Source organism: Alosa alosa, chromosome 5 (genome assembly GCF_017589495.1).
Source record: "Alosa alosa isolate M-15738 ecotype Scorff River chromosome 5, AALO_Geno_1.1, whole genome shotgun sequence".
Classification (NCBI taxonomy): Eukaryota; Metazoa; Chordata; class Actinopteri; order Clupeiformes; family Clupeidae; genus Alosa; species Alosa alosa.
Window position 1 is genome coordinate 10,078,802 of NC_063193.1, and position 26,031 is coordinate 10,104,832.

A 26,031-nucleotide genomic window follows, 5' to 3' on the forward strand; every position below is an offset into this window, starting at 1 on the left:
TTGTTTTAAGTGCGTGCAGGGTGTGAGAGGGGAATCGATGTGCTTTGATTCCAGCTTGGTAGTTGTAGTCTGTGAAATTAAAAAGCACGTGTGTGTGAAGTATCCAAACAATGACACCTTCATTTCATTATGGCTGCTTTAGCAACACACCTTAAGCTACTGTGTAGTGGGTCCCATTTAGAAGTGGCTACTTCATTCGCGCTTTCCTTGACTCATGGAGCTGCGTGAATGTTATTACAACTTTTCATGGCAGTTTAAGTCCGCTTGATACTGTAAGGCGTAAGCCATTGGTTTCCAAATGAGATTTTATTTGTGTTGCCAGCATAGCCTATTGACAATTTATGTTGTAAATAGGCCTACCTTATAATCCTACCTGTAGCTTAGGGAAGCTAACAGCTTTCTATTAGGATCTAGTTTGTTAGTTACCGTTTTGTCATAACTCCCTGATGCATTTTTGCATTTAGAATAGCCAGAGCGTGTATATCTCAATCGGAAAATTAAACAATATCGGTGCCTATGGACTAGGCTGGGTGAACCCAGCCGATCTGCCCGCTATTTATTTTTTGATTTCTTAAAAGATTGAGCTTGGTCTGATGAAAGCCAGACTAGCCATGGACCTCAGTTACACAATGCAAGGGAACATGAATCAGCCTATATTTGCACAAACAATAACGGACAAAAGCTCTTCAACTTTGGCCCGTTAAAATGTGTATGAACAGTCTAGCGACGCATTTCATCAAGGCCCATTTGGACATGTCAGTTATTTGCACCACTGGTTAGATGTAAAACAGCATTTCGTTTCAGACTACTGTTACTTAATTTGTGCATTAACAATAACGTTTCAGACTACTGTTACTTAATTTGTGCATTGACAATAAAGTATTACATGAACTAAAGATGACTAAAATCTTATGTAGAAGAAGAAACATTCACAAAAAATCCATCCATCCAAAAATAACCTTTGTTTTTGATAGCTGTTGAAAACGGCATGGAACTGACAGAGATGTTTTTGTTTATAAATACATAAAAAATAAATAAATAAATAAATAAATAACATTATGCTGATACCTTTTGCTTTTCCCAAATACAATGTAGCCTACAGGTGTAAGTGACCTTTCATCAATCCAGTTGCAATGGATGAACTGTGATGAACTACCCTACTTTTGATTGTTTAGAGATTTTAAAGGTTTTATAACAATGCTACATCTTCTTTGGCTATTCTACAATCTATTCACCTTTTCAGCACCAGTAGGCTACTTTCTGTGCAGCCGCACACACACACTCAGGCATGCCAAACAAGCATACACAAAAGTTTCAAGAGTGGGGGATGGAGTAAAATATGGAGACAAATTGAAGTGTGATTTATTTTCGCGGAACGGATGTACAGGACTGAGCGGAGGTCATATTTTGTACCGCTATGCGGTACATCTAGTTATTAATACTATTGTAATGTTACTGTTTCTGCACTACAATGGTACTCATAGGCGCCGGAAGCACAGTGGCCAGGGGGCCAATGGCCCCCTCACTTTTGGCTCAAAATATCTTTTAATAAACAAAATCATCCACGAAAAAAAAAAAAAAACTCCGCGCAAAAAAGCGGAGAGAGGTGTGAACCATTATAGCAGTAGTAGCCCGCATCTAATATAGCCTAAAGCTATTTGTGCAGCGTCACTGTTGAAAAACCTTAAACTTTCTGCCCATGGGTCAAAACCGATGAGCAAAACACCAGCAGAGCGCCCAGGCAACACCCCCAGGGAGCAGACAGCGCTCCACTTTGAGACGTTCATTCTCAATCAATGCAACATGTGTGGAGGGATGGATCTGAAATGTAGCCAAATCCAATAACATTTATTCTGGTCTGGTATGATTGATTGTATTGTAAAGTTCCTGAGTTAAGCGTAATGTCCTCCTGTGCATCGGAGACTCCAACTCTACAGCTCCAGCTGTCACCTCGGGATGGCTTCAAATTGTTGAACCTGCGCGATTCAGCCATGCACACGCCCGGACTCGAACCCGCGAACAGCAGCACCTCGGATCGGGAGGCGTTGTCATTAGACTATATTAATTGTGAGCAATTATTGAAGTTATGAATCTGTTGGATAACCACATTTAGCCTATTGCGCGACATGAGATTAAATTAATATCATGCGCAACCGTGATATACCCGAAACATGTAGCTTACCAAGCCTTCGCAAGGTTTGTATGGTATCACTTAAGATTACCAGCAATGTTCAAATAGACCAGGGTAAACTATTTATTTTTATTTTCTGTGTCCCCGTTTCCCAAAACCACATTTGCTGATGCGAACTTCTGCTGACAAAAAAGAGGCTGCATTTCGTGTGGACATCTTAATGCAGTTTAAGGGTGATTTATGCTTCTTACTTGTGAGCCTACGTGGGTCAGCTGCAGTCATTCTCGTGTTCTCCTTTACAGCAACAAGACACAATTCCTCATAGCCTCGCCCTTTACTCATTGTCTTCATCTTTTTCCCCCTTTTCAAAAAGTGTGATATTCATACTCAAGTTATTCGCGTTCTGTCTCCCTGTACTTTGGAGACTCCTCTGCAACTCCAGCTGAGGGGCAGTGGTTGTCATTAGCGTATAGTAAAATGTGATCGATTATCAATGATATGATAATACTGCTATGATGATACTGCTTTTATTGCACAACTGAGAATTGGGCTATGAATCGGTTACAAGGTGCTGTCATCTATCCGAAACATCTACTAAGCCTTCTCTGGGTTTGTTGGGTGGGTATTGCAATGTTCAAATAAAGCATGTTACCTATTTCATTTAATTCACTTCTGTGCGCCTTGTGTGATATCAAGTCTTGCTTTAGTTAATTAGCAAGTTACTACCAGAAGCTCAAAAATGCCGTCATGTAAGCTACTTTCTAATGTTCAACATAATCGGAAGCAGCTGCAATTGTAACAGGACATTTTGAAAGAGACCTGCTGCGTCTACTTTGATAAGCAGCGTCATGAACCGCACTCAAATACGGTAGGCCCTATGTTTTGTTTAACTTAAAATAGCATAGGCTTTGTCTGTCCACTTTTGAAATTACATGCGTGGCTAAACCCCTGCCAAATGCGTGTGTGGTCCTATCTGAAATTATTAGCTTCTGTAGCCATTGGCGCTTGCAGGTGGCTGGCTACTCAGTGTTGGGGTCGTTACTCAAAAAAGTAATGTATTAGGCCTATACACATTACTCGCTACTGTAAAAAAAAAATAATCTATTGCATTACTTCTTTACACTCTATGAGAATTAACAAGTTACATTAGGCTACTTTGTTGGAATGTTTCTATGGACGTTATAGATATCGTCCCCTTTTATTTATTATTTAATTAATTACAGTTGTGAAACATTAGGTAGCATAATCTAGTCCAAACCAAGTTGCGCTGTAGGCCTACCAGGCATTTCTTACAGATAGCTAATCTGCCTTCAAAAGTTAATGAACACGGCACTTCCTAGTGCTTTTAAAAATTGTGCAAGTTCGAATTGCTTTATGGAAGCGTTGCTGCCCAGCTCGCACACACTCCTTCATAAAAGTTGAATGGTGACATGCACACAACTTGCAAAACATTGAACTGCTTTGAGTGAAGTGCGCTTGCGAGTTGCGTTCCTTCTGTCATTAATAGCCTTAGATGCTCTTCTTCACACTGAAAACAGTGGCAGTCCTAGCTTGTAACACACTGATATTTTTTTGGAATCAATTTGTGGTGTGATTGACATCAGACTAGTCATTAGCTAGTTAGTTGTGCACTGTTTCCCGCTCAGTAGTAAGGTAATAGCCTTCTCCGATGAGTTTCTATTTATCTGTAAAATTACCGCATGTGTTTGTTCAACTTTATGAAGCAGAATTACGCAGGCTATTACGAACGCAAACATTTTGTTTGCGCAAGAAAGACAAAATACAGGCGATTTTTTTTTTTTTTTGGGGTGTGGTTTTATCTGGCCCCTGCACTTTGAAACTCGTTCCGGCGCCCCTGATGGTACTGTTACCACACTGCACATAGTTGTACATACTGTACATATCTGTCTATATGGTTCATACTAAATATCCATATTTATTCTGTTTTTCTGTAATATATTCTGTTAATACACTGCATATATCTATATTGTTCTTACTACTACTATTATGGTACCGCTACTACATTGCACATACTGTACATGTACATGTTGTTCATACATTGTTCATATTACAGTACATAGCCATATTTATTCTGCTCTTATAAGGTAACTGCTAATACACTGCACATATTTATATTTAATTTATGCTACTCTAAACCACCTTCTGAAAAACAACTGTATACTACTGTCTACACTGCACTATATTTCTTGTCCTGTCTATGCACCACCTGCCTATACTGTGTATATCACATTGCACTTTTCTGCTTTTTTGCACTTCTGGTTAGACGCAAACTGCATTTCGTTGTCTCTGTACTTGTTCTCTGCACAATGACAATAAAGTTAAATCTAATCTAATTTAATCTAAAAAATGATCTGCCTCTGCTTTGCCTCTTTACGGATCATGCTATGAATAGCAGCAGCAATGTCTGCATAAGTTAAGACATTGTTATTGACCTTCTGGACCAGAGACATTCCATCAATGATTGTTGCTGTATTATATTCATCTGGAAGATTATCTGATAGTGATGCAAGTTTCTGCAAATGCTTTGCAAGTGCTGCTTTAGAGGTTTTCCTCCCATCTCTGCTGCACGGACCTGGCTGTCTCCGACCACCAAGCCATCCTGTTCTCTATCCCAGTGTCCCTCCCTAAGCAGCCTACAAAAAGGTCTATCACATACAGGAACTCAAAGCGTGTGTGTATACCTACGCTGGCTAACACCCTAGCTGCCAACCTCGCTATCCACCCCTCTAACCGCACTGCCGACGGCTTGGTGGAACACTATAACAGCGCCCTCGCCCTCAGCCTCGACTCTGTTGCTCCACTCACCACCAAACTGGTCTCCTACACCCGCCCCGCTCCCTGGTTTACCCCAGGACTGCAGAGGCTTAAGTCCATGGGGCGCCGGCTTGAGAGGCTTCACAAAAGATCCGGCCTCACTGTCCACCTCGAAGCCTACAGAGACCACATCAAGTGCTACAAAGAGGCTCTCACCCAGGCAAAAACACTCCACACTTATAAACAGCCAACAAAAGCATCCGAAAATGCTTTTCTCCACCATCAACCGCCTTCTTGACCCTCCCAACGCTCCGCAACCCTCTGATGCCGCTGACCTCTGCTCCAGGTTCCTGGACTTTTTCCACCAGAAAGTGGCCATCATCCACCAGCAGCTCCAGGCATCCACACCCTCCCCGTCGGCCATACTACCTCGGCAGGACATGTACCATCCTTCTGCCTGCCCACCACAGCGCCGCCTCTCCACCTTCTCCCTGTTGGATGCTGATCAAGTCCTCGACCTCTTGACCAAAGCCGGGACTTCGTCCTGCAGTCTGGATCCACTACCCACGACCCTTGTGAAGGCCTGTCTCCCCACCATTTGCCCCCTGGTGGTTGACATCATCAACGCCTCACTTGGCTCTGGTGTGGTACCCTCCAGCTTTAAGTTGGCGGCCGTGACCCCAACACTCAAAAAGACAGGCCTGGACCCAGATGACCCCAACAACTACCGTCCGATCTCCAACCTTCCGTTCCTGAGCAAGATCTTGGAAAGAGCAGTGGCTGCCCAGCTACAACATCACATGTCCCACCATGAGCTCTTTGAACCTTTCCAATCGGGCTTCAGACCCCATCATAGCACCGAAACTGCCCTCATCAAAATAACAAACGACCTCCTGATTGCTGCAGACAACGGCCTTGTTTCCATCCTCATCCTCCTCGACCTCTCTGCTGCCTTCGATACCATTTCCCACTCCATCCTCCTCTCCCGTCTCTCTGAGCTCATCGGCCTTACCGACACTGCTCTCTCTTGGTTCCAGTCTTACCTCTCCAACCGTAAACAATACATCACTCTGCAAGGCTCCTACTCCACCACTGCAACAGTTAACCATGGCATCCCCCAGGGATCTGTCCTTGGCCCCCTCCTCTTTACCATCTACTTGCTCCCCCTCGGTCAGATCATCCGCAACCATGGACTCAGTTTCCACTGCTATGCAGACGACACCCAACTGTATGTCAGCACCAAGCCCTCCTCACAACTCCCACCAATACAACTCAACAACTGTCTGCATGATATCAAAACCTGGATGACCAACAACCTTCTGAAACTCAACACCAACAAGACAGAGCTCATGGTGGTGGCCCCAGCACCACTGCTCAGGAAGGTTGGAGACCTCACCCTGGTCATCGACGGCTGTCCCATCTCCCAAATTGCGGAACCTGGGCGTCATTATGGACTCCACACTCTCATTCAGTTTCTCATCCAGAGCATCACCAAATCTGCCTTCTTTCACCTCCGTAACATTTCAAGACTCCGGCCGTCACTCACCGACTCAGTCACCGAAACGGTCATTCATGCATTTGTCACCTCCCGTCTGGACTACTGCAATGGTGTCCTGTCTGGGCTGCCCAACAAAGCCCTAGACAGATTGCAGTATGTCCAGAACTCAGCTGCCAGGGTGTTAACCCACACCAAGCCCTGGCAGCACATCACCCCCACCCTTAAGAAACTCCACTGGCTGCCAATCAAACAACGCATCAGCTACAAAATACTCCTCCTCACCTACAAATCACTTCACTTACTGGCACCCAAGTACATCACTGACCTCCTCCACTCGTACACCCAGTCACGGTCCCTGCGCTCCACCAGCAAGGACTTACTCTCCACTCCCCGCACCAGACTCAAGACCTTTGGTGGCAGGGCTATCTGTGCAATTGCCCCTACCCTTTGGAACACCCTGCCCCCTCCTATCCGTTCCGCCACTTCTCTGACACAGTTCCAAAAGCACCTCAAAACACACCTCTTCTCTCTTGCCTACCCTCCCTAAACCCCTACCCTGCCCCTGCCGCCCTACTCCCACTCTTGTAAAGCGACCTTGGGTATCTTGAAAGGCGCTATATAAATTGAAGTTATTATTATTATTATTATTGATTCATCATTAACCACACAGTTTCAACTAAACTCAGAATGGTCAAAAATCGAGAGTTTTTATAAGAAGAAAGTGATTTAGAGAACTCTAGTGGCAGCAATAAGATTCTCTTTATTGTGACTTCATGTGGTCTCCCACCCAGTAATTGACCAAGGGCATGACTGCTTAGCTTTTGACAAAGACTGAACACAGGTAACACAGCGAGCCACGAACTTCAAAGACTACATCTCCAATACGAAACATTTGACAGAATTGTTTCACCCTAAGCAGCTCTGAGGTGTCGGAATTGTTTCAAAGCTTCGGAACAATTCGGCACAATTGCTTCGAACGTTTCAGTGTTTCATGAGGCCTCGCTTTGCCCATCCCTAGTTTTTATTCACATTAAGATTTTCGCCATAGGCAGTAAAAGACTCCGCCATCTTTGTCAATAATTTTCGCTGATAAAGTTTCAAACTATGACCAGAGAATGTCTAATAAGGGGAGAACTGCCACTCTCGGAAAACTTCCGGTTTCTGAACTGGTTGCAGTTCCTTCTGTGGTTCCACATGAGGGTGCTCGTCCACGAGTGCAGAATGCATGGAAGTCTATGGAGCTGTACCCCTCAAAATCCACTTTTCTCGGGATATAATTTTTTTTCAAGTAATTTGAGTATTGTATTCGAAAGGGGAGGCAAAGAAAATACACTTGGTTGAGTATTATATTTTTTAAAGTCACTTAATTGTTCTAAAAAGCCTTTCAAATGTGTCAATGACGTCATTCATTAGCACAATGCTAGCGTGTTAAGTGCAACAACGACCCAACCTGTAAGAAATCAAAAGGACATAAGTACTCGTTCATTCAACTTTTGACCTATAACCCATGCTGAAGTTATACAAACTACAATCAAATCTGAGATTTGTCAACGACAATCAGGTGAAAGAGACAAATTTAGCCGTCTAGCTCCATTGACTCCCATTCATTCTGCACTCATGGCGATCGCCCCCAGTGGAACTCTGGTGGAACTGCATCCAAAATTCGGTACAATAGGACTTAATACGGAGTGGCAAGGCTCTCCGTAGACGGGCTTTGATATGACCTTAACGGCCTTTCCACCAATCAAAGGGCATCACTGTGGGATTGTGGGATTGTTCAGGATTGTGGGTAATGAAGTACTTATCCAAGACATCGCGAATAAAAGACATTTATCTCAAAACGAGGTTAGTGCCCCAACTTTTGGCGTCTATATGAGCATAAACAATCGCTTAGTACAGCCGTAGCTGGTTTTGAGTCTACCATGTGCAGTTAAGTTTTTATGGCTTATACCCGAATTGTCAATGGAGAAATTGCATTGAATTCTTACTTCCGGAAACTCCTGTGGGTGGGACTGTGATGCTCTATAGCAACCACCTCAAGTACCCTAGCAACAGCCTAGCAACCAAGCAACCACTTCCACAGTTACAATGAGTTTAACCTAGCAACCAGCATAGCAACCACCACAACTAACCTAGCAACAGCCTAGCAACCACCTCAAATAACCTAGCAACAGCCCAACAACCATGTCAAATACCCTAGCAACAGTCTATCAACATCTTCCACAGTTACAACCTAGCAACCATTATAGTAACCAATGAGTTTAACCTAGCAACCAGCATAGCAACCACCACAACTAACCGAGCAACAGCCTAGCAACCACCTCAAATACCCTAGCAACAGCCTAGCAACCATGTCAAATACCATAGCAACAGCCTAGTACACCTTTTGTACACCAAACACCTTTTGATACACTCAGTCAGGCATCCTCTCTAAGATGCGAAGAATTTGCAGACTTCTTCAAAAACAAAGTCAATTCTATAAGGGAGGCTATTGGTAACACAAGTAATATGTTTGATAGTTCACCCAAAAACAGCCCCCCAAAATTAAGGTTCTTTAGCACTGTTACTCAATCTGAGCTTAGTAAAATTATAACTCAAACCGGCTCCTCAACATGTGTTTTGGATCCAATCCCTACTAGATTCCTCAAAAAAGTATATGATAGCTTAGCTCCCTTTATTCTCAAGGTAATAAATACCTCATTAGAAACAGGTATATTTCCAACTGCTTTTAAAACCGCTGTTGTGAAACCTTTACTTAAAGAGTCAAATCTTGACCATACCAATTTGAGCAACTACAGGCCTATATCAAATCTACCGTTCCTGAGCAAAGTACTTGAAAAAGTCGTTTGTAATCAGTTAAATACCTTCCTCAACGAAAACAGTATCCTTGAAAAATTCCAATCAGGTTTTAGATCAAATCACAGCACAGAAACGGCTCTAGTAAAAATAGTCAATGATCTCAGACTGGCTACTGACTCAAACAATGTCTCAATCCTTATTCTTCTGGATTTGGTTTCAAACCTACATTACTGGCAGAGATTTTTATATCAGTCTAGGAGATCATGTATCTGAAAAACATGACTTGCCTTTTGGTGTGGCCCAGGGGAGCTGCCTTGGTCCCCTGCTATTTTCTCTATATATGCTTCCGTTGGGAAACATCATAAGTCAGCATAATGTAAACTTCCACAGCTACGCAGATGATACCCAATTGTATATTTCTGTGGAGCCAACTAACCCAGATGGCCTTTGCTCCCTCACTGCATGCCTAACCTCCATTAATCAGTGGATGAGCAAACATTTTTTGAAACTAAATGATGACAAAACAGAGGTACTTTTGGTTGGACCAAAACTAAAGCGAGATATTGTTCTTAGTAATCTGAGGAACTTGGCGCACCAGGTCAAACCAAAAGTAACAAGCCTCGGTGTCATCTTAGATGCAGAGTTAAGTTTTAAGCCCCATATCAGTAAAGTTACTCAGGCAGCCTATTTCCACCTGAGAAACATTGCCAAAGTGCGGCCCTTTTTAACTCAACAAGATGCAGAAAAACTAATTCACGCCTTTATCACTAGCAGGTTAGACTACTGCAATGCACTTTTCACTGGTCTTCCCAAAAACATCTAAAGAAATTGGCACTCACACAGAACTCTGCGGCTAGACTTTTAACTAAGACTAAGAAGAGAACACATCACCCCTGTGTTGGCTGAACTGCACTGGCTCCCTATTTCCTATAGAATTGATTTTAAGGTTATGTTAATTACTTACAAAGCTCTGAATGGCATAGCACCTTCATATATCTCTGAGCTTTTAATATCTTATCAACCACAAAGGAAACTTAGATCATCCAATTCTAATCTTTTAATCGTACCCCAAAGTGCTCCACAAACAAAGTGGAGAAGCTGCTTTTATCCATTATGCCCCAAACTATGGAACACCCTGCCTCTGTACATCAAGCAGGCGAGTTCAGTAAATATTTTTAAAAAAGATCTGAAAACATACCTGTACAGGAAAGCTTTTAGTTAACTCATCTTATCATGTAGACTACTTTTTCAGATTATTCTACATCTGCTGCTATTGGAGGGCGCAGCCAGCCAGAAGCAGATGGGCTCCCCCTATTAAGTCAGGTTCTGCTCAAGGTTTCTTCCTGGAATATGGGAGTTTTTCCTTGCCACAGTTGCCATATGGCGTGCTTGTGGGGGGTAAAGGGTTAAGGCTGCCAGTCTTATGACATTTTATTTTCTATATTTTTGATATGTTGCTGAGTGAATCATAAACGGCCCCAGCAATGAAGAAAAGTGATTGATAATGACTGACTGACTATTATTGTGTTACATGCTTCAAATGTAAAGCACTTTGAGCTGCATTCTGTGTATGAAAGGTGCTATACAAATAAAACTTATTATTATTATTATTATATTATATAGTAACCATGTCAAACACCCTAGCAACAGCATAGCAACCACTTCCACAGTTACAACCTAGCAAACAACATAGCAACCAAGGAGTTTAACCTAGCAACCAGCATAGCAACCACCACAACTAACCTAGCAACAGCCTAGCAACCACCTCAAGTACCATAGCAACAGCCTAGCAACCACGTCAAATAGCCTAGCAACAGCCTAGCAACCACTTCCACAGTTACAACCTAGCAACCAATATAACAACCAATGTGTTTAACCTAGCAACAGCATAGCAACCACCATTACTACCCTAGCAACAGCCTAGGAACCACCTCAAGTACCCTAGCAACAGCCTAACAACCACCACAACTTCAACCTAGCAACCACCATAGCAACCAACAGGATTACCTAAGCAACCAGCATAGCAACCACTTAATTTGGCATAACAACCAACATATGTACCCTAGCAACACTATTGCAACTATATCTGAAATATTTGTTTTTACTCTGTATGATATTTTACATCATATTTTTTGCTTTTTTGCTTTTCCTTCAGGAAATGCTTTTCTAGTTTGGCTTTGATATGGAAACCCTCTTCCCTTTCCAGCTTTTTTCATGTTAATGTCACAACAGTCTTAAACACATACTGTAGCTCTGTATCACATCAGTTACATTATATTCAAATGTTTTATGTTAGCACCTGTCAACAGACTAAGACAATAGACAAAACGTGGATGGTTGTGGACCTTTGGAAAATCACCCTAAAAAAAAAAAAATGTTCAGCGTCGAAAATGAAACAGTGCCGGACTCTATCGTGAATGCCAACACCCTGATTTATAGTTAGCACTTCAAATGACTAAATTAAAACAATCAAATCCTGTCAGTTGCATGCATGCAGAGAATGGTTGTTGCATGAGTCAAATAATATACTCACTGTAATGACTTAATTACACATTTCATTATTAAATGTAAAAACAGTATAGTACATGCATGCATGCATAAAGCATACTATGTTAGTATGAAAGACAATCTTTCTAGCTGTGTGCCCCTTCCTCTTTGCACGGTATGCTTATGTGTATACAAGTACACGCATTCAAATAAAGAAATCACATGTGATATGTGTTAAATCAATACAGTAAGTACTGCCATTGGAAAATCTGCTGCTCCATATTCAGAGTTCTACAGCATGTCACTCCCAGACCCATTTGTTAGGTCAGTGTTATGCATACCATGGACATCTGTGTCACAGTATGCATAAACACAACCCACCTACCCACACACTCATCCCCACAAACACACACACACACACACACACACTCATCCCCACAAACACACACTCGATCTCTCCTTCACACAGATATAGTACTTTATCTTTATCTCTCTCTCACACACACACACACAAACAAACACAGAGAGAGAGAGAGAAAGAGAGGGAGAGTCAGTGCACACACATTCAAACACACTCAATGATTTGGAGAGACTAATGAAGTAGACATTGAATAAATTCTGTTTATTTTTTAATATTCATTTCATTTGAAAAATATAAATTCTAGAATAATCACCACTGTGTGTTTGTTCTATAAAGTCACAAGATGTGATTAAAATGTTTTAAACACACTAGAATTAATACTGTCATGGTTAAATATGCTAGAATTTATCTTCCATGCATTAATGCTGTAGATATCTTGATTAAATCAGCTATCCCCAAGTATATACCCCAAATATAAGTTAAAAATTCATTCATATACTTACAAGGTTAAAAGTTGATTTTGAAAAAAAAATACATCAGCTATTATAACAACATTTGTACAGAACTACTGATTTTTGAACGTCAGAAAAAAAGATCAAGAAAATATTGAAGTCATGGGAAAAAAGACATTTGAATGACCAAGATGGACGCACAGGACAAAATAAAACTCAAGGCTCAAAAACTTCAGGCCATCTGGCTTAACACATGCACACCTCTCCTCAGTGCCTTGTTCTTCACTTAAAACTTGCTCTTGTGGCTGATGTCAAACTAAAAAACATGTTTTCATTTTGTTTTCGTTTTGTAAAAAAAGGGATATTCTTTCAAACGATAACATGAGTCTTTTGCAAGTGCTTAACAGCCTGAAAAAACAAGAACCTGAAAATCTACACCATTATTATTTTTTTTCCTACGGGTCGCTGTCCCATTCTATTAATGCACAATGTTGTGAGACGTTTGAGTTATGCCACGGAACAACTCGGTGTTCTTGCAGTTTGTGTTCATTTAAGCCACTTAGGTACATCATTGTTTGTGCAGTACAAGCAGTTCTAGTATTGTGAGTAAACATGACATTGTTCACTTTATCGTCTACAGAAGTCAAGTGTGCATATGGCCTACAGCATGTTTGCAATAATCAAGAGACACAAATGGGAATAAATGTCACTTTTGTGCAAAATGTATCATATTTAAATGACAAATCTCCACAGCCAAATCCTTTAAATAGAAACATCAGGACCTTTCCTTGTTAAGGGACAAATCACCTGTTACAATATATTCCACTTGTGAGGCATTGGTAAGAGATATGAAACCAGCAGCAATGCCATACATTTCATTTAAAATATTAATTGATCTGTTAAAAGCACATTACCATTTCTGTCACAGGAATTTGTTCATTACTCAGTCAAACCTCCTCCACTGTTCCAGAGGTGCTCTACAGTATACATATAGAATATTAACATTATTACCATCCCATGCTTTTGTAAATATCAAAAGAAAACATTTATAATTAATTATTTTCTTTACAGAATGCCTGCCACCTAAAATAAGAGGTAGAGCTACAATATGTATATTTATATATGTATAGATATTATTTTTCCTCCAATAGGAAAAGACATAATTACAGTAGTTCCTCATATAAAAATGAGGGGAGAGGAATTGAAAAGAAGATATTGGATTGACAAGTCATGATGAAAAACATTATAAAAAGGTGAAGAATTGGACCGTGTTGTGAGCATCATAGGGACTCAGAAAGGTCATCTCTAGAAAACAGCAGAAATGAGCAAGCTGGATTTGCATAGTAGTTAGGAGTTACATACATCTGAGATGTAAAGACAAGTTTTCTCTCTCTCACACACACATACACACACACACACACACACACGCACACACACACACATCATTATTCCATCAGTGTATCATTCCAAGTTCATTTGTTGTTTTCACTGAAAGGTAGTCAGCGAGGTTTGGTCCACTGGTGATCGGCATGGGTGTATCTACACAACGGCAGGAGTAGATGTTGTGGGGCTAAAGGGACATCTCCGAGCCCCTGATTTTCTCAAAGAGTCCGTCGTCATCCATAGTGTCACACACAGGGGTGTCTCCATGATGGCATGGGGGTAGGGGGGCAGGGGGGCAGGGGCTAAAGGGACGTCTCAGAGCCCCTGCTTTTCCAGAAGTATCCGTTGTCATCAGGGTCCATGTCTATTCTAATTTGAGGCACATTTAATGGAAGTCTTTCAGGACTGCGGAGCAGAGAAACAAAATAAGACGTTAGAAACAAAAGACACATTTCTGCAAAGAGCCCTGTCTAAAAGCTCTGTACTATCCATTTACAGTTTATTCAACGGAACTAGGCATGTGTCATTTCAATATAAGTATCTTGTATGTAAGGAAAAAGGAGATTTTTCTACCAAATGACATTATGGAAACTGTTTTATGATACGATTCTGCAGCAACCTGCAACCAAGTATTTGTAATGTCAGAAGGTATGATCCTTAAATAACAGTTGTTAATAAGCCACCTTTTCGTTGGTTTTGAAAATAATTCAACACTGATTTTCTCCAGAAGACTTCTTGTAACAGACTGAAATAGGGACATTAATGTTCAAAGCAGTTTGAGTGAGAGACTATGGCCTTCTGTCCAAGCACTACTCTGGGGATGGCTCAGAAATAGTCAACGCCTTCCTGTACACGTTGGTCTCTTTCTGTCCTTTGATCCCTCAAGGTAAGATTACAGATGTCTGATGAACACAACGTAGGACAATTACCAGATGAAAAAGAGCTTCAAAGGGAACATTCCATATCTGGGGAACCTTTTGATGTAATCATTTTGATTCATTCACTACCCCTCCACTTGCATCACCTAAATGATCTTACCGCTGGGCCTCTGTCCAATATCATTTCTCTATCTCTCTGTGCTGTTTGACGAGACACTCATCCATCTGTGCAGGGATTGTATATAGCAGGCTGTAGTTTGCTGTGTAGGAATGTTTGTTATAACTGGAAGTGGCTGTATGTGCTGGGAGTGGGAACACAACGGCCATATTTTTGGCAATACCTTGACATTGAGTTGGCCTGGTAGTAGTATTTCCTCTCAGCAGGAGGTGTGCCGATCAAGGAATGAAGTGGACTTTTCTCCTGTGGAACAGAAGCAGACACAGGACCTCAGATTACCCCACACATGAGCACACCTGTAGCCCCACACTCACAACACTCACATCCCAAATGAAGATCAGCTTCAGCAACATGCTCATTAAATGCACATTAAAAGACAGTGGCTTATCCCACTGCCTGGGCACGTCAACAGAGAATTAACAAGATCTATCAATTTATAGCACCAAATAATGTCAAATAATATGATTAAGTGCACAATAATAATGAAATATTATTTACAAAAATAGAATAGATTTATTAGCAAAAATTAGCGCCTCTACTTCTGCACCCAGCAGCGCCTCTACTTCTTGCGCAAATTGAAGAAGGCAAGTGCCACGCCTCCGGTCATGACTACATTCTACAGAGGGACCATTGAGAGCATCGTCTCCAGCAGCATCACAGTGTGGGGCGGAAGCTGCACAGATCAGAACAGGAAGACCCTCCAGCGCACTGTTAACACAGCTAAGAGGATCATTGGAGCACCACTCCCCTCCCTGCAGGACATTTACACCACCGCCTCACCCGCCAAAGCACTAATGATTGTCAAGGATACAACCCACCCTGCACACAAACTGTTCAGCCTCCTGCCCTCTGGAAGCGGTACAGGAGCCTCCGCTCCCGCACCACCAGACTGGCAAGTAGCTTCATCCACCAAGCAATCAGGATGCTGAACACTCTACCCCACTCTCCCATCACTGACAGCCCCCCACCCACCAGCCAGCCAGGAACCTAGGAAACTAGGATCCTGTCTACCCTAACCCCCCTCCCCCCCAACACCGCCCTGTGGAACTGCACTGTGACTGCGCAGCCTAACGTGTTGCTGCTTCACATCAAGCCTGATATACTTGAAATTACTGCATACTGCATATCAATGTAAATATACAGGTCACACAAGCACAAGTTTAAACTTCATGTAACTGTTAAGACTATATAAATATACAACACAACTACCTCTATTTTTTTTTATATATATGTCCTATATTTCTATTTTGATACATACATGTTCTATATTTCAGTCTTGCACTTTAATTTAATGTTTATTGTCTATGGCTATGTCTATAGTATGTCTATGTCTGTATTTAAAGCATGTCTATGTCTGCATGGGAAAGTAAGAAACGAAATTTCAATTCTTTGTATGACCAGTGCATGTAAAGAAATTGACAATAAAAGCCGACTTGACTTGACTTGACTTGAGAATAGTGGTTATTTGACTATCCTAAGTGCACCTTATTAATTCTCAGTTGATGTGCTAATATGTACAAAGCAAAGAGAGAACTGGCTGTGATTACATTTGCATAAATGATAAGTAATCAATTATTAACAACTGCAGGCAGATGTTTCAATTTTACTTTCTGTTAGATAGAAGTATGGTATCTAACAGTTCTATTTTCATTTTCTAACAAGCATTTAATGCTTACTGTAACATATTACATGCATGTTACTTCAAAAGACAGAAGCATCAACAGTGATCCATTACAGTCTGGACCACAGACACAGACGAAGCCCATAAAAGCTAAGATGATGTTGAGACATTCGTCTCAGACATGGAAATGGAGAGAGAGAAAAAAAATGTTAGAGTTAAGGGATGCAGAAACCAGCCAAGCAAGATAAGAGTAGATGCCAAAAATAAAGAGGAAAAACAAATTAACAAAAGTGCTCCATCACTCCGTCATCCACTCATCACAAACTTAAAAAGGAGAGAGAGAGTGATTGAGTGAGTGAGGGAGAGAGAGAGAGAGAGAGAGAGAGAGAGAGGTCAGTTAGTGCCATGCTGAGAGAACAGAGCCAGCTGAAAAACAGAAGCGAGCAGACAGACAGTTTGCTTTCCAAATGTCCCAGAGGCAGCACCGCCAGACCCAGGAAGATGGCAGAGGAGGGACACGCGAGCCCACTGAGAGCGGTGCCGGCCGGGTCTGTCTACTCACTGTCTTTATCACCTAAGAAGGGTTCCTGCTCCATCATGTCCATTGGGATTTTAATGCTGGGGACATTCTCATTGAAGGGGTAGTCAGACTGCACAAGAGGAAAACATGGTCATAAGATCTAAGGTCGCTTTGATGATAAAATAAAAGATAATATAATATGTATATAATATTTGTAATAAATTATATATATATATATATACAAACAATATAAAAATTAGGTAATTAGGTATATTAAATGATGATTGGCACTAGCTCCAATGTGAGACTGATTGGTTATTACATTGATACAGTCTGCTGTTTTGGAACTATGGGTAAGTATTAAGTACCAGGGAAAACTTTTAGGACTGTTATTTTTTCTGACTTAATGTGACTCCTGATTCAGTGTGACAGTTATGCTGGGTAATGCTGATCGCAGCGCTCTCTCTCCCTCTCCCTGAACTCTGCTGAGGAGAGCTGCTAAATAATGAGAAACAACCAGATGAAAAGATAGAGAGAGAGAGGCCCTGGAATGACACAATCACAGAGTGTGTGACTGCTAGTGCCAGGTAAAGCCAGAGGCAGCATTTCACTGTCATGATGGCACCTTAATTACAACCATGTTATATCCTGAGTAGAGGAATTTTAAGGGGACAAAACAGAATCCTACATTCCAACAGCATGGATCCTTCAGCATTGATTCAGGATCAATACAAAATCTACAGCATCTATATGCCTATCTGTACATACTGTAAATTCACGTGATCCTTTCATCAACAATATAACCTCTTGATCCTGTTCAGGAAATTTCAGCAAACTAATATGGTTCAATAGGCTTCAACATACAAGAAAAATGAAGGAAATATTTGTTTTAGATGAACTTACATCCTCAACATCACTGTCTATGCTTCCCCTCTTTTTCTTCTTCTTTCTCTTCTCGTCCTCCTTCTTCTTCTTGTCTTTCTCAGGTATGACGTCGTCCAGGAAGCTGAGTTCATGTTGTAAGAAAAGATAGTCCATGGCTTTCCTCACAGCGACTAGGGCCAGAATCTGGAGGTAGACATGACAGGCACCCTTACACATAATCTCAGCATGATCTGTTTAGCCATGGCTACAGTCTAGAGCAGTGGTTCTCATATGGGGGTACGCGTACCCCTGGGGGTACGTGAAGGCACTCCAGGGGGTACGTGAGATTTTAAAATATACATATATTTAAAAGTAGAATCCATGCAATGTAAAAAAATACTTTAAAAACAATTATTTAATAAATATTTCAGTAAAATATAAGTTCATAAAATGGAGTCGTGGTTGAAGCGTAGCTGTAATTCTTGTGAAAACACGGGGGGACAAGTGGCAAAGAAGGCCAAACCAGAGCCGGCAAAATTCCGGCTGTATCTTGAAGAATATGTTTTATTGCTCTGTTTTAAGTCTTTTATTTCTCAACTAAAAATGCTTTGCGCTGGTTAGGGGGTACTTGGCTGAAAAAATATTTCACAGGGGGTACATCACTGAAAAAAGGTTGAGAACCACTGGTCTAGAGTACTGCTGACCAGTAAAATTAATTGATCTACACAGCATTCTTTCCTGGCAGTACGTACAGTATGAATATATTTCAAGATGTGGATGATAAGTACAAGATCATGCGGAAAGCCCAGCAGACTTATTATTGTATGTTAAAAGTACGTATCTGGCATCTGGATACTGTGTGGGGGTTTAGATGAATAACTCAACAGGCTTACAAATGTACACGCAAACAAACAATATCAAAATCACAAAAAAAGCCACTACATGCAACCTTAGCTGACTGCCATGTAACAACTTACCATGACGGGGAAGATGATGGCTGCCACAGTGGACTTAAGGATCCAGAGGGCAGCCAGGCAGAGCACCTGGAGGAAGGTAAAGAGGTGGACCTTGCGCAGCGGCACGTGACGCAGGTAGACAAGGTCCGGCTGGTGTTTGGCTGGCATGAGGAGCAGCTTCAGACGGTCCATGAACTAAACAACAACACGGACAGAAGACAGGACTTCAGAAACATAGGTTGTCATATTATTTATTTATTTATTTTTAAAAGTATATTTTCTTGGGCTTTTATGCCTTTAATGCGATAGGACAGTGGAAAACGACAGGAAGCGAGTGGGAGAGAGTCGGGGAGGTATCCGGAAAGGACCACGGGGCGGGAATCGAACCCGGCCGGGGCCAAGGGTTGTGATATTTTATAGAGAATGGCTTCTCCAAACACAGCAGTTGAACGTTTCCGAGGATGGACTGTATATTCAAATGTGGCATTTGAGACATCTTCATAGCCTGTTTACTTTCTTTTCTCCTTTTCCTGAAACTTGTGGTTGATAAAGTACTGATTTGCATTTCTGTTGTCAAAGGAACTTATCAAAGGACAAGTTTCAGATATCATATTTTCACTGTTCCTGGTCACAAACAGTTTGCTAAAGACGGATGACCACAGCCTGGCCACACCCCAGGTGGAAAAGCTTTATGGGCCGTCAAAGCTTCTTTGAGCTGATCTGGAATCAGATCAAAGCTGTAAGACAACAACAAGAGGATTTGACCAGGTGGAGAATCAGTTGGTGTCGAGTGTCTTCACTGAGAAAGGTATTTTCCTTTCTCTTTTTTTCCATCACTATCCTCACTGCTTTTTCCCACAGGCAAGCAGATTTGTAGGGAAGAGGGAGTGTTTGGGGACAGAACGCCGAGTCCTTGTTCTCTTGCCGTAACCAGAGAGCAGGGTGATGCCTGTGTGTGTGTGTGTGTGTGTGTGTGTGTGTGTGTGTGTGTGTGTGTGTGTGTGTGTGTGTGTGTGTGTGTGTGTGTGCGCGTGCGCACGTGTGTGGGGTGACGGTTCGTCGGAAACAAAAGACCCACCTGTACTCCGTTGAGAGAAGCCACACCCATGTAGAGGAAGACTCCGTACAGCACAGGCATGGGGATGAACTGCAGGCCACCGACAAAGAACAAAGCAGCCATGAACAACAACTCCCAAACAAGTCTCCTTCAAATTAAAAAAGTAGATACCTATTATAACTATTTATAAATATAAAAAAAATCTCTGATGTGACATGAGAGGAGCAACATTTGCCTGAATGTAACAGATTCGCAAGTTACTGTTTCAGTTTATATCTGAAAGACAAACTAGCATGAGAGCAGACTGAAGCGGTCATTACCTTGAGGATAGGGGACATCAAAACGGAGAGGCCAGTGAGGATGAAGACACACACGCCGGTGACACGCTGCTCCCTATTACACAAAAACAAACACTTTGGAGACTTCGCAGTTTCACACACATATGCATAGTGAGCACTTTCCAGTAAACCAGCCAGGAGCTTCAATGCAGTAGGCCTACACGTGATTAGTGGATTTGCGTTTCTCCTCTAACATCTCAGCCATGTGGCCCCATCACTATGTGTGAGGGCCGAAAGGAGTTTTGAGAAAACTGCCAGCACTCCGAATATTTGTGTTGATCCAGCTTACAGCTGCATCAATACGGGGCCACCTGCTGCTAACCAAACAAGCCGTGTTTGGAGCACAAACCTCCCAGTGTGCCACCCAGCCAATAACATCACCACTTAAGAGCTATCTATACACGGCACGGCCAACCACCGGCAAAATACTGGGGCACATACCCATGTTTTGATATGGAAGAAAAAATATACAGCATGAAGCCCTCCTTCGAATGGGGCATTTGTGCCAATGCTATGCTGGAAGAGACTAGCGTATGTGAGCTGTATGAGAGGTTTTTTTTTTGTTGTTGGGCCCTACATCAGTAGCCTGCTCAGTCAGCTTTTTCGCTGTACGATGAGTGGGCCTGTGAACCGAGCTACCACGCTACCACTCCATTACCTGACTCCCAGGAACTTGGGCTGCTCTCCAGGGGCCGAGGTCTCCGTCTCCATCTTCAAGCTGTCGATGTGGGCGATGGAGATAACAGTGGCAGCCACGTACCAGGGCAGACCCATGAAGGAGCACACTATCATGAGTACGGCCACCCAGAACAGGTCCAGGTGATAGCCCGCTCCTTTCTGTACAGAGGAAAGAGGTCTATGTTTGAGTGGAACATCACTTTTACAGACATTCATAACAGATTTGTATTAAATTACATAATATGCTCAGATGTTTAACTGCATGTGAAAGGCTTGAAGAAGCCAGCATGCATTAAAAGTGCACTCATATAGGTTTATTTTACATTCACGATTTACATTCATGAACACCTAATATACATTACAATGCTTGTGTGTTATAGCTTATTATCTAAAGTATACTATACTTTCCATCTTGGAAGTCATGTTGTTATGCATGTACTTCATTTATAAGACATTATGCCATTCTCTATTAATAATAATAATTAATTCATACTGAAAGTATCTGGTGGATATATGATTGTAGTAAGTAAATAAGTAAATGTAGGTTATCTGTCTTTATTTTTAACTCAAATAAAAATCTAAAACAAGATTTCTCTCGGATGTAATGTTGTTATGCATGTACTTAATTTATAAGACGTTATGCCATATGACTGTCTTATAACCCTTTCTCTATTAATAATAATAATTAATTCATACTGAAGGTATCTGGTGGATAAATTATTGTAGTAAGCAGTATTACCAATATAGGTAATCTGTCTTGACACATATCTCATAACTCAAATAAATCTAATCTAAAACAAGATTTCTATGTGTTTTCTGTGTGCTGATTGACCGACTGGATGTTATTTAGGTCTACAGACACTGGCATTGTCCAAGATTATTCTTAGCCTTTCATCCCTGAGGGACAGTGACAGGGTCAGTTCTGTCTCGCCTGTCTGTGCGAGCTCATTGTGTTTTCCCTACACGGCCCATTGATACTAGGACCACATCAAGAGAAATAGCTGAAGCACATGGGCGGATGAGTCTCCTGAAGGCGCCCTAAAGGCAGATTTATTGGGACGTATTCCTCATGACCATGGCATTGGAAAAACTGAATGGCCAAGAGGAGGGGGAGAGTGAGCACATATTTGCGGTGGCTGTGACATCTTAAACTTCTTCCTGACCGTGTGCACTTCCTCTCGCCAGTTCTCTGCTCCACTGCTGCTGCTGGTGTTAGTGTGTTACTGACATCTTAAAATGGACGTGCGAATTGATATGCTCTATTTCTCATGACATCAAAAAAAAAAAAAAAGTGCTGAAACCATAAAATGTGACTCAGTCATCCTACTGTTCAACACGCTGTTTCATCACAGCCAGCAGTCCATGACTTTCACCCATGTGATGTAATAAAACACAGTGTGATACAATGAAAAGCTATTTCTGTTTTTAAGCCGGCAGCTTTAGTCACTTCCTGCTGGCTGTGAGGTAAATAGCCCCTTTTTTCCCCCTCCCTCCCTCTCTCTCTCTGTCTCTCCCTCTCTCCCCCCGCCCCTCTCTATCTCCCTCTCTCGCTCTCTTCTCTGGGACACAGACTGTCTATAAATATCCATTTTGCCTGGTGAGGAGAGTGCAGCCCTCTCCCCGCAGGCCGTCGTGTCTTTCCTGTGCCCCCTGAGTGCTTCTAACAGAGCATCGCTAAAGCATCCGGGGCATCAGTGCCAAGCGCTGTGCCAGCCCCACGCTGGCAGCACCATCCTACACACACACAGCACCATCTCTTCCTACCCCATTTATCCCCTCTCTGCCTGCCTTGCGGTGCGGTGCGATGCAGTGCGATGCGTTGCGATGCCCACCTTCAGCTTATGCTCCTTGCGGTTGACGATGACGGCGGTGATCTGCTGGTCCATGAAGAGGAGGATGGTAACGAGAAGGGCAGGTAGAGCCGACGCCAGGTACACCCACCAGGGGTTGCCCCCGAATGGAGGCACGAACCAGCCACGGTTGGGACTCGTGGGCTGCAGGGGGAGGATTGGCAGAGTGAAAAAGAAGGGGGGGAGGGATTAAACAGTGGGAAGAGGAAGAGCTTGTGCAAACACACACACACACAAACACACACACACACACACACAAACACACCCACACACACACACACACACACACACACAAACACACATACATACACACGCGCGCATGTGCACACACACACACACACACACACACAAACACCCACACAAACACACAGACACACACACACACGCGCGCATGTGCACACACACACACACACAAACAGATACACACACACACGCACACACACATACTTACACACACACACACACACACACACTCCCATTAATGGACACACAGAAAGACACATCCTAACTAATCGAGAGACGGTACTGTTGCATACACATCCTATAGAGATAAGCAATATCTACAGTTCTGAAAGTTCTGGTATGTTTAACTATTGTAAAAGTGTCTCCTAAATCACATCATGCAAAAACATGAATAGATTGACCAATCAAAATGTGAGACGGAGTTAGAACTCTGATAAATAATCAGCACATACCGTAGCAATAATATGTCAGTGTCCAATTTGACCAATGCTCACTGCCAATGTCCAACTACCAAAACTATGGCTTGTGAAATACACAGGCTACTGGAGAGTGGCCTCAGAAAATTGCAGCCACAGTTCTCTATTATTGATGAGTTCATGAAACATTGAGAGTAGTGAATCAAGTAGACTTTCAAACCAAAATGGAAGAGGAATCAACTATGTAAATGCAGGGTTGGGGTGTGTGTGTGTGTGTGTGTGGGGGGGGCTGCTGGAGGATGGAGGCTTACCTTGAATTCAGTAGGCACAATGAGCTTGGGCGTGCCTACTCCCACCAGTGCATCCACACCACAGAAGATCAGGATGGCCAGGATGATGGCAAAGTCACTAATCAGCTTCCTCACCTGACAGGGGCATTTAGGTCATTGGCAAATGTGTATGGTACTTACAACATTGAACTCTAAATAGCATGTTGTGATTAGATGGATGGGTAAAGTAGACATATACATTCTGTGTGTGTAGTTGATCTTTAATTAATGTACTTAATTAATTAACTTAATGTAAACCACTATACATGGTAACGAAGCTTGACTCTTGAACTATTTATCCAAAAAGCCATCGGGACTCATAGCACACTAACCCCTACAAGACAATGAAGTTTGACTCTTAAAACTATTTAACTGATGAACCAGCGAAGCTCAAGGCCGTGAGTCACCGTGGTGGGGAAGAAGGGGCTGAACTTGAATTTCTTGAGCCCCATGGAGCAGGTGTAGGTGCCGAAGAAGAGGATGAAGGACATGAGCGTGATGTCCGGCACAAATTGGCACGCCTTGCCCACCAGCTCACCCTTGTACTCTAGACACTGGGAGCGCGTCAGGGATGACCATGTGGCGTTCATGGGCTAGGGGAGAGAGGGACGCATTCATGCACGCACAAAACACACGCACGCACGCACACACACACACACACACGTTCAGTGACACACATCCTGCAGTCCACACTCCATAATTGTGGAGTAAATACAATATCAAAAACAGCAGACAGCCTGTCTGAGCATCAGATCCAATTAGATGATGTGAACATTTAAGGGGCTTAAAGCAGCCCTAAAAAGGTTTTTTACCTTAAAATAACATTTCCAAAATCATTTTGATGGCACATAAACTCTTAATAGGGCCAACTGCACTTCTGCCGCACTTCATATCATTTGTAATATAAGTTGCTGCCTCTCCCGCCCCACAAGGAAATCGAATTAGAAAAGAGCTGCTATGCTATAGACTGTAGAGTACAACTAGATTGGCTACTTACAAGAATTCAGAGCTCTCTTTTTACAGACTGATGTCTGTGCATTCCCTCTATATTGTATCGAGTTATAATTATAGTTTGTTATAAAGACACACTTATTATATTACAGTAACGAGTTCATTTATCATTGCGCTTCTCAACTGTAGGGGGCCCCTGAGAGCAAATCTTCTTTAGTGCTGATTTAAGGAACTATACCTTTAATCAGTCCATTTCAGACACTTAATGCTGCAGATGCCCTCTTTATTGATCATTTGTTCACATTCTGAGCCACAGCAGTGAACTCCGACCCATCTACCACGCTGGACTCCAGGCAGCACCCGCACTTCTTTTCAGGAAAAATGGCCAAGACGCTGGCATGGGATTGTGTTTGGGCATTACGTTTCAGCGAACCTGAACTGAAGATGGGACAAGGCTGAAGATGAATGAGCCCATTGTTGCGGTGACCTTTTTCTAGTCAGTCGGCTCGGTGCGTTATTTTCTGTGGACAAACCCCTGGCATCGCTGGGGTTTTAGTGGTGGTGCCCAGAGGGCAAGGGAACAGGGATGGGCCTCAGACAAAACAACCTGTGCGCGGAAGACTAATGTTTCACTGACAAAAAGGGCAGCAACGTTGTTCTGTTTGAGTACCGAACTGATACGGCGCGCCTAGCTGAACAAGAGGGCTGTCTTCAAAATGAATTCACAGTTGAAGGTTTCACAGGCATAAAAAAAGTTCTTATCTGTTTTATCACTTGATTTTTGTGGGCTAGGACACCTACCATGTCGGTGATGTTGTAGAAAAACAGATCGTTTCCATCCATTGTTTCCGGCACTAGTCCTGAGCTGTTATCTAAAACAACACACAAACACACACACACACGACTCATTTGAAATCATGATGCAGTCTTACCACATGCTTTATTTTTACCATGACTCATAATTAGAAGAGCTTTAAACTAGTGTCCCTGACCCCCCCAGCTTATTTCCATCCAGCTTTGGAGAAAATGATCCCATTAAGGTAGCCCATCTCATGCTGTGACGATACCTGTGAGTGTATATCCTGGAGTGTCTGACTGTCTGTGTGCTTGTGTGTGTGTGTGTGTGTTGCATGTCTCTTGGCACGAGAGATAGCCCAGAGCTCTTCAAGCCTATCGACCTGATGACTTCCTCTACCGGGCAGTAATCCCTAAAGAGCATTATGATGGTGGTGGGTGGCGGGGTGGGGTGGGGTGTGGTGCGGATGG

At 42.5% G+C, this 26,031-nt stretch overlaps 1 protein-coding gene across 7 annotated transcripts in view; it reads right to left on the reverse strand.

Annotated features, from left to right (window-relative positions):
* Positions 1 to 12,291: 12,291 nt before the first annotated feature.
* slc4a4a (solute carrier family 4 member 4a) overlaps positions 12,292 to 26,031 on the reverse strand; it is a 61,737-nt gene continuing 47,997 nt past the window's right edge. For 4 of the 7 annotated variants that reach the window (XM_048242448.1, XM_048242447.1, XM_048242444.1 and 1 more), the window contains 11 exons: positions 25,567 to 25,637; positions 24,222 to 24,407; positions 23,797 to 23,910; positions 22,809 to 22,970; positions 20,957 to 21,135; positions 20,281 to 20,353; positions 19,982 to 20,050; positions 18,925 to 19,098; positions 17,987 to 18,151; positions 15,106 to 15,185; positions 12,292 to 14,291 (listed from right to left, as the gene is read on the reverse strand). In XM_048242448.1, coding sequence (XP_048098405.1) covers positions 14,189 to 14,291; positions 15,106 to 15,185; positions 17,987 to 18,151; positions 18,925 to 19,098; positions 19,982 to 20,050; positions 20,281 to 20,353; positions 20,957 to 21,135; positions 22,809 to 22,970; positions 23,797 to 23,910; positions 24,222 to 24,407; positions 25,567 to 25,637 — 1,376 coding nt within the window. In that variant the 3' untranslated portion in view covers positions 12,292 to 14,188. Of the gene's footprint in view, positions 14,292 to 15,105; positions 15,186 to 17,125; positions 17,214 to 17,986; positions 18,152 to 18,924; positions 19,099 to 19,981; positions 20,051 to 20,280; positions 20,354 to 20,956; positions 21,136 to 22,808; positions 22,971 to 23,796; positions 23,911 to 24,221; positions 24,408 to 25,566; positions 25,638 to 26,031 lie in introns of all 7 variants that reach the window. The other 3 variants (XM_048242446.1, XM_048242450.1, XM_048242451.1) reach the window with 1 other exon arrangement.